This window comes from Plectropomus leopardus, chromosome 19, assembly GCF_008729295.1.
Source record: "Plectropomus leopardus isolate mb chromosome 19, YSFRI_Pleo_2.0, whole genome shotgun sequence".
Lineage (NCBI taxonomy): Eukaryota > Metazoa > Chordata > Actinopteri > Perciformes > Serranidae > Plectropomus > Plectropomus leopardus.
Genome location: NC_056481.1, coordinates 208,359 through 222,500, shown reverse-complemented (window position 1 = coordinate 222,500; position 14,142 = coordinate 208,359). Strand labels below are relative to the sequence as shown.

At 44.0% G+C, this 14,142-nt stretch overlaps 1 protein-coding gene across 1 annotated transcript in view; it reads left to right on the top strand.

The window, feature by feature from the left end:
* LOC121959176 (brain-specific angiogenesis inhibitor 1-associated protein 2-like) overlaps positions 1–14,142 on the top strand; it is a 65,334-nt gene that overhangs the window by 17,950 nt on the left and 33,242 nt on the right. Inside the window, 2 exon segments of the mRNA XM_042508387.1 lie at positions 6,649–6,724; positions 10,805–10,891. Coding sequence (XP_042364321.1) covers positions 6,649–6,724; positions 10,805–10,891 — 163 coding nt within the window.

The window sequence follows — 14,142 nt, the reverse complement described above, 5'->3', positions numbered from 1 at the left end:
ACTTTCTCTGGAAGGTTAAGTCGTCTTTGAGTCAGCGAATCATTTTCATAATATTTCCATCTCTCTGCGGGATCAGAGATGCTTCACGGTGGATTTCAGAGTGCTCAGCAATTCGTTCCGCTGTGGCATTTAGTCTGTCAGAGAGCCAGGACGTTAAAAAAGTGCTGCATCATCATCATCATCATCATCATCATCATCATCATCATCATCATCATCAGAGATCAGTAAACACAAATCACAGTGTGTCTTTATCGCCGTTTGTATTTAGGTCCCTCTTGTTTTCCTCAATAATATTATTATTATTATTCAGAGGAAATCCATCTTCATGCATAAAGCAAACTTTGCACATCGGTCCGGTCTCATGCCAGACTTCCTCACCTGCCAGTAGTCCTGATGGTGACGCTGCAGCGACCGTCTACGTTTCAAAAGTTTAAAAGTTTACAACAAATCATTCATACGTGCTACTGCCTTGCAGCTTACACCAAAATGTGAAGAAACTTTTATCCACTTCATTGTACAAACTGAAGTCCACCACTCTGTTTTTATCAAAAACTGTAAAACTAGTTAAAAAAAATCTCCTCCCACATATTTCTCTCAGCTGATACCAAACTTGCTAGAGGGCGTCTTCAGACTGTCCGACACAAACCATCCACACAGATTTTTGATTTATCAAAAACTGAGCCAACCGTGAATCAAAACGTTTGACTGTAAATGCTGCTGTAAACATAAACTTGCAAATTATTGCTAAATAAATCTTCAAGGTTCATAAAAAATGATGCGATTTTGTGGTCATGGTAGATTATTATTATTATCTCAAAAACTGAATTTTTGGCAGCATTTTGAATTCTGTCCTCATTTAAACTGTTGCAGTTTGTGGAAAAATGGCATCTTTAAACATTTTTTTTCACTTATGGAGCAAATCAATCTTTGTAAAAACTATGAAGTCTGCAGATTCTCAGAGTTTAGTCCTGAGTGAATTTTTGGCAGCAGTTTGAAATCGGCCTTTCCATGCACAGACAGCTGATATCCTGCCCCCTGCTGGTCGGCTCAGTCAGTCTGAAGCGTCTCTGGTTTCTCTCTGAGCTCACTGGGATACTGACTTGGTGTCTGAGGTTTGTGAGTTCAAGCCTCATGTGATGCTGAATGCGTAGATTAATATGAAGTTATTCATTGTCTTCAAATTCGTCTGCTGCTACAAGTGCCCGACCGACTCGCTGCTGTGCAGCAGCTATAATTCTGTGTTGTTATTCATAAAATATTCGGCTGTTTTGAGCCGAGCGTTTCCTCACCGCTGCAAAGTGATATCGACACAGTCCTCGTATTGTTGTCAAGTTTTGGCGTGTAATTGGCGAGCTGATTAGTGAGTCAATTAAAACACATGACCGCAGCACACAGGCAGAGCAACACAAAGCAGCGTTTGCTTCTGCGTAATCCCTCTTATTTCCCCCGAACTCGCTCCGATGTGGTCTTTCACCGAGAGGAATGCTAATCAGCCTGAGGCCCGACGCTGAAGCAACCGGCTCAGCTGATCAGAGCCCATTAAAGCCGGATCGGCCAACTTAACGAGCCGATGAAATGATCCCCTAAATGAGCATGCTGTGAGGACGGGGACTGTGGACATTGTGTGTGTGACGGACATTTCCAGATCCAAAAAATGGGCTCCGCTCCGGACTGCAGATATTTGCACCAAATCAGCGGCCTCTGTTTGTTTTTAGTGTTTTTTTTACTTTCTCCTGCGTGTTTTCAGATTAAATTAATCAGACGTTGTTTTGTGAGCTTGAACTTTGGACAGAACCAGACCAGCCGCCCCCCCGTCCTTCTAGTCTTTATGCTAAGCTAAGCTGATCTTCTGGCTCTAGTTTCAGATTCAGGATTGAGACACACTGTAAGATTTTACAAAAAGCAGCAGTAACAAATCGCCATCCCTGCAGCACTTTATTTTAGGTAATGAAATAACTGCTTTTTCATAATAATGAACATCTATTCATGGAAAGTTTTTTGAACACATCCGCGGGAAAGGGCTTCGTTTGATTTACAAAATAAAAGACAAAACAGGAGTGACATTGGTGGACTCCTCAAGCGGCACCAATTTGTTTTATCTGGATTATCTTAATTTTTAAAATCGAGGGAATCCAAAATCATTATTGAAAATAAAATCCAATTAATCGTCCAGCCCAAATCGCTGCTTTATTAAAAATGTGTTCTGTGTTGGCTGTGAAACGTAAAATGCGATCAATCATCGATGTCTTTCGATGTCGTTCCTTCTGCACTTTGCATCAGCTTCATGTGTGAAAGGCAGCAGGAAGAAGTGAAACGTATTTATTCATTCATACATAATGAAACTATTGTCGGACATTAAAACCGTCCTAAATTTGAGCTCATTTATCATCTTATTTTGTGGTGTTGTTTTCTCTTCCCGCGGCGTGTGTGTTGGTGTGTAAACTGTGTGTGTTTTTTCGCATGTGTCAGTAATGACGTGAAGGTATGTTAATAACAGCCTCGCCAACTCAGCACAAGAATTCGCCGCATGAGGCCAAACCTGTCGGACGGCGATTACATAACACATCAGTCGTGTTGACACACAGAGACGTCGCCGCTCCTCCGTCGATTCAGACACCAGAGCCGCGCCGCGCCGCGCCGCGCCGCGCTCCATCTTCTATATTTATTCCTTTGTTGATGGTTTCTTTCTTCCTGCCCGCGGCGCTGATTGCCGCTGCTGGAGCGCTTCCACCGGCCGGGTTTGTTCGGCAGCCGAGGCGTTACGTAACGGCGGCAGAGCGAGGGGCGAGAGGGAGTCGGGGTATAAATAGGTTTGTTTGTCCCCAGAAATGCACAAAGAAAAACAGCCGCCCTCTTTTTCCTGCGTGCTGGTGGTGTGTGGGATTAACGTCACACGCCAAGCACAGAAATCTGCTGCGAGGATCCTCAGCGGGGCGCTTCTGATCAGAGTCCTGCTCCGGTTCTCAACGGTCCAGGTCCCAGTCCTCCCCGCGTCCTAAACTCTTCTTTTTTATGGTTTCAGCACCTTGAAGCTCCTCGCTCCCTTCAGCCTGTTTTTCCTGCACCCCTGCGTCGTCCTGCCCCACTTTCCTCTCTCAAGTTTGTGCACCAAGGTGACTGCTGCGCGTCAGCCGGCGGACATTAGCAGGCGGCGCTCGTAGACACAAAAAGACGTGTCTGTCAACCTCAGATGTCCCCTCCTGTCCCTTCCTGTCCCCCGGCCGTCTGCTCGTTCTTTTGTTCTCTGTGTCCCCTGTAGTCTTCTTTCTTTTCTGCTCCAGCCTGCAAAATATCAAAACTTTTCACACTCGCAGTCTGTCGCTGAAATGTTGAGGAACGTTCGGGAGCAGGGATCGATTTTCAGGGAACTCTGCACCGTCGGTACGACTGGGTTCAAAATAGAAGCGGCAACATTTTATCCTCATACACGCGTTCATACGATAGATCATGAATTAGCGCCCCTGCTGATTACCGTAAAGTTGCATATGTTAGGTTTAAGAGAAGAGTCAAGGCTGAACGTCAATACGTTGAAATCCTAAGAAACTAAAATTCTAGACAAAGGCCTAGAAACTTCCAAAATTCTTAAAACATCTCAAAATCCCAGAAATATCCCAAAATCCTGGAAACGTCCTAAAATCAGAGAAATGTCCCCAAATCCTAAAAATGTCCTAAAAATCCTAGAAACATATTTATATGTAACTTTGCATTAAGTGCATAATGTGACAACATCCAGCCTCGATTCTGCCTGAAAATAACTCAAAGTTCACTTCCTGTGTTTGGCGGACAATAAGAGACATTTTCAGCCGTGCACATCCGCCCTCGCCTCTTCTTCTTTTTGGTCTGGTGAGTTTCGTGTTTGTCTCCATCTCATTACTCCGGCTTCGTCGTGGCACGTATGAAAAGGCACAACATGGAAATGTTCCTGATTGTTGCAGTAATGTTGTGGGATCTGTGTGTGAACGCTCGCTGCTTTTCAACTGAATAAAGTTTTCTCGCCGGTGTGAGCGGGTCTTGATTACTCAACGCTCGCTGCTTGTTAGTCGTCGCGGTATCGTCGTCCCACTCGCTTCCCTCGGCTCGTCTCCGCCTCCGTCCTCCGCTGCGAGTCTGACGAGCTGCCATTTCAAAGTTAGAGAGGAGAGTCGGAGAGAGCAGGGCCGGCTGCTAAATTGCTGGCTTTTGTCGGAGATACAGAAGAAGTGAAAGGGCAGCTCGGACTGAGGGGGAGGCTGAGTCACACACACACACACACACACACACACACACACACACACACACACACACACACTTAAACTCATTATATAGTTCTTGGTGACTTTTCTGTCGCTGGTTAACAATGGCTGAGTCTCTGCCTGCTGTCTGTCCTGCTGTGGACAAACTGTCTCTGTCATCTCTTCTAAAAGAGAGATTTAAATTCATGCTTCAGTGCGTTTGACTCTTCTCTTCTGCCGTTGAAGTGATTTTAAGCGTTACTTTGTTCTTCAGCTCCTCCAAACATGTTTTTTAAGTGACTTGTTGCTTTGTTTCCTGTCAGGATTCTGACACACAAAGTGTTTGTTTACCGGCTGTGGCTCAGAGGTAGAGCGGGTCGTCCGCTCACCGGAAGGTCAGCGTTTCGATCCCCGGCTTCTCCGGGCGACATGTCGAAGGGTCCGAGGGCAGTGTGAGTGTGTGTGTGTGAGCGGTTACTGTACGGGATCCTGGGCCACCGGTGTGTGAATGTGTGTGTGAATGTGTGTGAATGGGTGAATGTGACATGTGGTGTGAAAGATCCATTTACCATTCACTGATCAGACTGATCTGCCTGCGTCGTCTTCAGACGGTCGCCTCTGAATCACAGAAGTTTACGGTTTGTTTTTACTTGTTAAAAAAGACAACAAGTAACTTTTAATTACTTAGTGATGTTAGTAATGTTAATTATAATGTTTGATCACTTTCTGATTATTTTTCTCACAGAAATCTGGATCATAATCACTTTTCTTGTGTTGTGCTCAGACACTTTTCACAAGCGTTTAAATCTTCAAAACCAGAGCGGATCGGTTTGATTTATTTTTGAAAACGCGGCAAAAAGGGATTGAGCAACTTGGCAAGAAATGTCCTGTAAATTGTGAAAAATGAATCAAAGGTGACAAGAAAAATGACCTGAAAAAAAAGTAAGAAAAAAAAATATTACAAAATTAACAAAAAAAGAAAAATTATTATTATTATGCATTTACAATTTATTTTAGAGATAAAAAAAAATTTGTTTGTGTTTTTTTTTTTTCTTTTTTCAGATTCTCAGGTAATTTTTAGGTGATTTCTTGGCAGAGGTTTGGGTCATTTCTGGTAAAATTACTCATTGCCCTCTTCTTATGTTTTTAAATCAGTTCAGTTTTCTCAGGTTTTGAAGGGTTAAGTCCTTAAAACATATTTGCATAAGTAGGCAGTTTCCACTACAGATTTTTGAGTGATATTCAGTAAATGTGATAAAACTCAAGGTGGAGCTGACTGTGTTTCACTGACTGATGTCATGTGACTTCTCCTCTGGTGATAACATCCCAGTAACCATGGCGACCGATGTTCAAAACATCAGCAGCTTTATTTCTATTGCAGCCACCGCACTAGCCGTCATTATTGCCAATCCACGGTCACGTAGCCGTGTTATGGAGCCACTATGGAAAGACGAGCCCCTTATACGTGGGAGCAGCCACGTACGAGGGATTTCTGGGAGATGTAGTCCACGATTTCACAGAGGAATTGTGGGTGAAAAACTTTCTCAGATGTTATGTGATACAATAACAGCTCTTGTAGCTCCTGCTGCATCAAATACCAGCTCATGTGAGCGTAAAAGCTTTTTTGCTATTAATGAGTTTTTTTTAATTTTTAAAATGTACGTGTTTCCTCTATACGTATTTTAGAATCATAATTTTAAATTTGCATAATTTGAGGATTAATTGAAATTATAAATGAGGAAAAACAATCACTTTTCATGTCACAAATCGGCAGGAAACGCAGCGATGGCTCCAAAAAAACCCACACACAGTCCTAACCTGTAGCTGTATCCAGCCGTGCCGACACTTTTGCTTTTACCTGTCAGGTTTTGAGATATCTGATGGCTTCAGCAGCCGCAGAGAAAAGTGAGAAAACAGGTTTTATTTATAAATTGGGTGAAGTGACCCTTTAAAAAAAAGCAATTAGCGGGAGCAGCGTGCAGAGAGCAGCGAGGCTCCAGAGCTGCTGCTGAGCTGACGGGACGCTGCAGCCAAAACCTGACTTTATTCTCACGCAGACAGCAGGGGAGGTGACAAAACACACACACACACACACACACACACACACACACACACACACACACACACACACACACACACACACACACACACACACACCCCCCACTGACTTTGTGGCTTTCTCTCCTGTATTTTATTCCTGCAGCGTCGCCGTGAGCTCAAAATATATCCTCTTCTTCCCCCCGTTGGCCCAGTGTGTGTGTGTGTGTGTGTGTGTGTGTGTGTGTGTGTGTGTGTGTGTGTGTGTGTGTGTGCGCGCGCCCCAGTAAATCCTGGTGCTCTACTCGTCATCTCAGCCGTCATCAGTGTTTGTTTCAGTGTCTTTCTGCCTCCTGACTGACCAAACGTGTGTTTTTGTGTCCTTGTCTGTCCTCTGCAGTCCATCATGGAGCAGTTCAACCCGTGTCTGCGGAACTTCATCGCCATGGGGAAGAGCTACGAGAAGGCGCTCACCAGTGAGTAACCCTTTCTGCTTCCCTCTGCGTGCCGGCGGAGGGTCAGCTGACCCCGCGCTCGGCCGTCACACTCGTGTTTGCAGAGATGTCGATGACGACGACACAGATATTCAGCAGCTTCTGGAGGCTCATTAACCCTTTGAACTCTGAAACAGTCATTTCTTATCCAGTATCATCAAATGCTTCATATTCCTAAAATCTCTACAGCAGGAGCTCAAAGCTTATGTTTATCAGTAAAACATAATAATTGATAAAAGTATTGAAGTTGTGTTATTAAACAAAAATTGTAACATTATATATGTTAAAGAAAAGATACGTCACGTACTTAACGCTAAGTTACAAATGTTAGTTTCCAGAGCAGAAATGTAGTTGGATGTTGTTGCGTTATGTACTTATTGTTAAGTTATGTAACAGAAAGTTACGTATTTAACGTAAACTGATGTAGGTTAGATTTAGGAAAGGATTCATGGTTAGCCATCGTTACATACTTAACGTAAAATTAAGTACTTCATGTAAAGTTACATACTTAATGTAAAGTCACTTATTTAATGTAAGATTACAAACTTAACTTAAATTCCATAAAATTACATTCTTTCCGTAAAGTTATACTCTTAATGTAAAGTTACATACTTACGGTAAAATTACATAGTCAATATAAAATGATGTGCTTTACATTAAGTCAGGTACTGAAAGTGAAGTTACAACTCTACGTAAAGTTATGTGGTTAACGTGGTGCCACCGTTCGTTTTTGCAGGTAAAGTAGCTCAGTGACATCATCACGAACCTAAAACGTGATGAACAGACAGAAGTCTGTCGCTCTGTTTTTAAGGGGTTAAACTGGACGTCTGACAGAAGCTGCTTCAGTCATGTCTCTGCAGAGAATATCTGGTGTCCAAAGTCTCTCTCAGATGTCTCTCTGATTGTCTCTCTGTGATGATGTCCACGTCCTCTTCGGTTCATTGACCTCAGAGTCTCCGCTCTGTCCGTCCTCTGTCATCGCTCTGTGTGCGCATGTTGTGTGTTTGCACTGTTGCGTGTGTGTGTGCGCGCGCACGTGCGTGTGCGCATGCGTGCATGTGTGCGTGCGTGTGTGTGAAAGATGGAGGCGTTCATGCAGCCGTGGCTCAAGGTTAAAGACAAAAGCAGCTTTTTGGGGAGCTAAGTGGAGCATGAGCCGACAGGAAGTGGAACAGGAGGAGTCGTGAGAATACCGGTGCCCCCCCACGGGGCCGAAGAAACGAGAACGAGCCGCCAGTATCCAGGACGAAAAAAAGAAGGGAGGAGGTGCAAGAAAACGTAGAGAGAGAAAGTGACTCTGAACTGAGGACATAAAAAAGTGTATCATCGAGTGTCCTGCAGCTCGTTAGTCAGCGCTGACTCGCCTTCCAAATTTCGTTTACTGACAAGAAGACCTGTTTTCACTCGGCGCTGACTCGCTGCTCTGCAGAGACGAGTCGCATCATGTTTTCAGTGATGCTGCAGCAGGACTCGATGTGCTGCAGGACTCGTCGTGCTCTGACTCGTTGTGAGGCAGGACTCGTGCAGTAGGATTCAGTGTGCACAGTGACCTGTTGAGCAGCAGGACTTGTTGTTCTCGGTGACTTGTTGTGCATCAGGACTTGGTGCTCGGTGACTTGTTGGGCTCTCCTCGGTGACTCGGAGGGAGATGCAGGGTAGACTGAGCAGCCCGGTGGAGGCGTGCTCGCTCCTCTCTGATAGAGGAGACTAAAAATAGCTCTGCGACTCCCTGAGCGGGGATTACACTTCATCACTGCCAGGCAGCGGCACTCGGGCAGCGTTAGAGCCGGGCCGAGTGTCTCGGGTTTCTGGAGAGACGGCGGAGCAGCCGCTGGTTTTTAAATGGGTCTGCGTCTCAGGGGACTCGCTCTGTTTTTGTTTGTGTGCAGGACTCGGGCTGGATTCAGGGTTTAATCAAGTCTTTGAGGTTTTCCGGATGCAGAGAACAGATTTCTGTTTGGTACAACCAGAATTTCCCAGAGAGCAAAGTGACGTCTTTAAACTGTCCAAAACAGAAAGACAAAGATGAGTCGAGTAGGAGACACGCAGACTGAAAGCTGGTTGTCTCAGGTTGAACCTGGACCTGTTTGTGACCTGCGAAGCATCGAATCAGCGCTCTGAGAGGATGGGACGTCTTCACAGTCAATCTGAATTGTTTGTGTTTGATCCAGCTGACTACTGCACTCTGTATCCGCTCTGCATCGACTCTATATCAGCTCTGTATCGACTCTATATCAGCTCTGTATCAACTCTATATCAGCTCTGTATCCACTCTATATCAGCTCTGTATCCACTCTATATCAGCTCTGTATCCACTCTATATCAGCTCTGTATCCACTCTATATCAGCTCTGTATCCACTCTATATCAGCTCTGCATTGACTCTATATCAGCTCTGCATCGACTCTACTATATCAGCTCTGCATCGACTCTACTATATCAGCTCTGTATCGACTCTACTATATCAGCTCTGTATCCGCTCTATATCAGCTCTGCATCGACTCTATATCAGCTCTGCATTTGCTCTATATCAGCTCTGCATCGACTCTATATCAGCTCAGTATGGGCTCTGCATCGGCTCTATATCACTGCTCTATATCACTGCTCTGATCCTCTTCACAGGCACAGCCCTCCTCTTCCTCCTTCCTTTCTGTCTCCCACCTTCCTTAGGGCTTGCCGCTCGCCTCAGCTTCGTGTTTTGTTTGAACACAGCGCTGTTTGACTCCGCCTGCAGCCTGAAGCCTTCGTCTCCTGCAGGACTTATTTTAATTAGCTGGTCATTTCAACGGGTGAAATCTCCTGAATGTTTTGAACGTTTCACTTTGTGACAAAGAAAGAGGGTTGAAAAAAGATTTGATGAAATTTTCTTAAGAAAAAACGCTTTCATTGAGCGTTTCTGCAGACCACAAGTAGGTTTCATACGCATCATATCAACATATGAAGTGACAAACTGAATTAGCTGAATTTGTCATCAGGAGGTGGCGGGACGCTGGATGCTGGTGTGTCACCTCGGAGAGAAGCCTGCTGCTGCAGACCTCTGTTCAACACCACAGACAACAAGAATATTTTTGTTTTCCAGCAGCTTCTTGGGCACCAAATGTGAGTGGTTCAAAGTGACTGGTTGTTTTGTTTCCTGTTGGGATAGTGCCACGAAAAGCGTTTGTTGTTTCTTGTTTTTTCATTTTTTTTTACCAAGACATCACTGCGTTTTTGCGTATCACCTCGGAGAGAAGCCCACAGTTCGGGACCAGCGAGCAGCAGAAGTGCTTGTTTTTCAGAGACGTTGCTGTGTTTTTTGTTGGAAAAGTGCCACGACAGGTGGCGGCTTTTTATTGAGACATTGCTGCGTTTCCGTCAGCTATTCGCTCACCGATTGTGGATGTATTTTAGCGACCCGGTGCTTTGTGTCCTGCCACGGTAATGCCACGGAAAGGGGTTGTTAATTACCGAGAAATAGCTGCTTTTCTGCGTGTCGCCTAGAAAAGCCTAAAGAAATCTGTTCAGGACCAACAAACAACAAAAGTGGTTGTTTTTCAGAGACGTTGCTGCATTTCCTGTCAGAATTGTGCCACATAAGTGGTTTTTGAGCCAAAACATTGTCTTTTGTGCCTGAACATAATCCCGTTTACCACAGCATGTCTCTGTTGAAACGCACAAATGTAATGTATGGCTGCGATTGCAGGTTTTTAGAGCCACATTAGCTCTTAAAATGATGCATGGCGAGATACCGAACTGGTCGAGTAAGAAAATGCTTATTTTTCTGTAATTTGGGTAAAAGAAGTCTTTAAAGTTGTGGCTGCAGAGTTGTTTGTGCTGAGTTTTAGTTTGCTTCGCCTTGAGACGACTCTCTGTAGCTTCCTCTCTGTTTGCTGTAGTTGCCTCCATAGAGCTTCTTCTCTTCCTGCCTGGTCTCCATTTCCGCCTGTCGCCTTATTTCCCATAATGCCCAGCCTGACCTCTCTGGGGGGAGGGTGGGTGGGCTGCAGGGGAGGGTTGCAGAGCTGAGCAAGTTCATTTCAACTCGGCAGCCCTGATCTGACGCCCAATGCTTCCATGTTTCCAGGTGTCACATACGCTGCAAAGGGCTACTTCGACGCTCTGGTGCGGATGGGCGAGATGGCCAGCGAGAGTCAAGGCTCTAAGGATCTTGGTGAGTCCTCGTAGTGGCTTTAGCGCCCCTGCTGGGCCGGAGGGGGGTTGCACCAGCAGGTGGTGAATGGGAACGCTGGTGCTGTTTGAGCAGAAGCAGCTGATGACCAACCTCAAACCAAACACACACACACACACACACACACACACACACACACACACACGTTTCTGCTCTGATTTGGTGCTTAAAAAACTGAGCATTAGTGCACTTCAGAGCTAAATATTTGACAAGCATATTTAACCCTTTGAAACCTTTGAATTCTGAGCAAATTGGTGCGATTTTTATATTCTATTTTTTTTGCATTTTTTTCTGTTTGTTCCTTTTTTTGCTTATTTTCAAGAAATGTCCTTATTTTTTAAATTTTTTAAATTTTTGTCATTTTCTGTTTTTTTTGTTTGCGATTTGTTTGTTTTGGGTTTATTTTTTGTCATTTTTCAAAAATTATTTAAAAAAAAGTTCTTTCCTGTTTTTTGTTTGTTTTTGTTTCTTTGTTTTTTTTAAATTATTTTGTAAAACCTAAAAAAAAAAAATATTTAACTTATATAACTTTTCACTAAATCCTTGCTAATTTCTGGGTCACATCTTCTTAAGTTACTTATTGCGTTCTTCCCATGTTTTTGAAAGAAATCAAATCAGTTTTCATCCAGGTGTCAAAGGGTTAATCAAACACACTTTACTTTGAGGATAATTAATTTTGCCTTATGCTGGTTAATCTCGAGTTTCCCTCACATTCAGACCAGGTAAAGGCGTTTTTATTTGCGCGGCGCGGCGGCTTCGCTTCATGACGAGGCCTCGCTGAGTTTCCAGCGTTTGACTGGACGTGAGGAGGAGTCGCTCGGCTCCCGCGCAGCGTGGCGTCTGGTTTGGGTCGGATCAGCTCTGGTTCTGCTCAGTTATTCTGTAGAGACTCTTTGAGCGAAGTGAAGCTGCTCAGCTCAGGTAGGAACATGTATGACGTGAGACAGGCCTGTGCATCATGTCAGAGAGCGAGTCACGTGTCGGGGACACGTGTGACGAGTCTGACGTTAGACAGCAGGCGTGGACTGATCAGAGAGGAAGGAGGGAAGGAGGGAAAGGAGGGATGAGAGGAAAGCAGGGCAGTGGGGAGGAAATAAAAGCTGCATCCATAATTCACGGGGAGTCCTCTCTGGGTCCTCCCTCGCTCGTGTCCTCCGGCCTCACTGCTTCATTTGTCCTCCTCGTGTCTCTCTGCTCAAACACTCAGCCGTGTGCTCACTCTGATTTTGGCTCATTGCTGCATTCATTCGTGCGTTGAGCTCCGTCCAACCAGCGCCACACCGCAGATCGACCTCCTGCTGTGAGTCTGCGGCTGTGACTCACCTGAAACATTTTTTAAAAAACTCTGCAAATTAGCTTGATTGCTTTCAAAAACATGGAAAAAAAGTTATGAGCAATTTAACAAGAAATAACCTAAAACTTTGTGAGTCAAAGAAATACACACAAAGATACAAAAAATTACCTCAAGCCAAAAAAAGACAAAACAAACAAGGAAATGAACTAAAAAAATCATGTAAAAAAACGAAAAAAATGTAAATAATTTTACATGTAAAATTATTTACATTTTTTTATCCTACGCCGTATGTATATATATATATATATATATATGTATATATATATATATATATATATATATATATATATATATATATATATATATATATATATATATATTTGAAATCAAAACTCCTTCAAATGCTAATTCTGTCAAAATCTCACACAGATCTCTCATAGGTAAATGTAACATTTTGTTTTTGAAAAATCATAAAAAAGTTAAAAGTGGAAATTTCTCTTCAGGATTTCCCATCATCCATCTGTGCATCCCTGTTTCCATTCGCTGTTGCACATTTCATGCCGTCTGACTGAGCTTCTGCCTGCGTGCACGTTGCAGCTCCTTTTTTGATTTCTCTCTCCGGCAGCCGAACCATGACTCAGCAGCCGAACCATGACTCAGCAGCCCTTTAACTCAGCAGAGCCTCCCCCCGCCTGCGGTCAGCTGACAGAGCGGTCTGAGCAGAGCGTCTCAGCTGTGCTGCGTGCTGACTGACGGGGGAATCGCTCTGCTTATTGCTCTGTGAAAACTCGAGCAGATTTCGTATCGTGTTGAGCCTCACGGCTTCAGAAAACACGGATCACCTGCAGAACGCAAAGAGAGCGAGAAACCGTGGGACCGTACGAAGTCACGCAGAGAAAAACTCGGTTAAATGAGTCAGTGAAGTGTTTATTTATGAGCGTGGAAGCCGTTTTCCCCACTTTCTACAGGAGCACCTGAAACAGCTGTTTCCCAATAAACTATACTGATGTTTGAATATTCTGATTAAATATATTTAGGAAAATATGGTTAAACACAGGCTGTCTGCAGCTCCTTATAAAGACTGGCGGCCTTTTTTGACTCTGCGAGCAGCTGCTGAAGATTAAAGAGCAGAAATCAAACCAAAGTCAGAAAAGGTATTTTAATAACCATGCAGTGCGCTGCTATGTGTGGCATGCTACGCCAGTCACACACGTCATGTGACATTACAAAAATAATAAACGTGTTGAAGCAAATAAGACGTATGGGACACATTAGCATTGTTGGATTATTGTTGTTAGTTTTTGTTGGAGCGTCGCTGTTTGTTTGTTAAAAAGCACAATTTCTGCAGACGAGCTCGGAGAGAAGGTGAACATGTTTGTCGAAACATTTTGATTTATTTCTGCTTTTTATTCATCAAACATGAGGACCCAACGCAGATTTTTAAACTTGTAATTGTGCGTTTGATAAGGTTTTGTTCACGGGAAAGTTTGTGAGCTGAAGAGTGTGTTTGAGCTGAAGAGTGTGTGTGTGTGTGTGTGTGTGTGTGTGTGTGTGTGTGTGTGTGTGTGTGTGTGTGTGTGTGTGTGTGTGTGTGTGTGTGTGTGTGTGTGTGTGTGTGTGTGTGTGTGTGTGGGCTGGAGGAGAGAACATCATGTTCCTCGTTCAGGTTTGATGAATAAACTCACTCCGTTAACATTTCTGAGAATATTCACTGATGTTAATATTCAAGTTTAAAAACTGCTGAAGAAACCGTCTGATGGAAACTCGGTTTTATACACGAGCTCCATCCGCACGTCAACGCCAAACAGACGTCTACAGCCCCGAAAAAAATGCTCACTTTGAGCAGGTTGTTGTCACTAAAGCAAGAAGACTCAACTTGTCCACTCGTGGTTCTGGGATTTATGGACATTTCTCGGATTTTAAGACATTTCTTGGACCT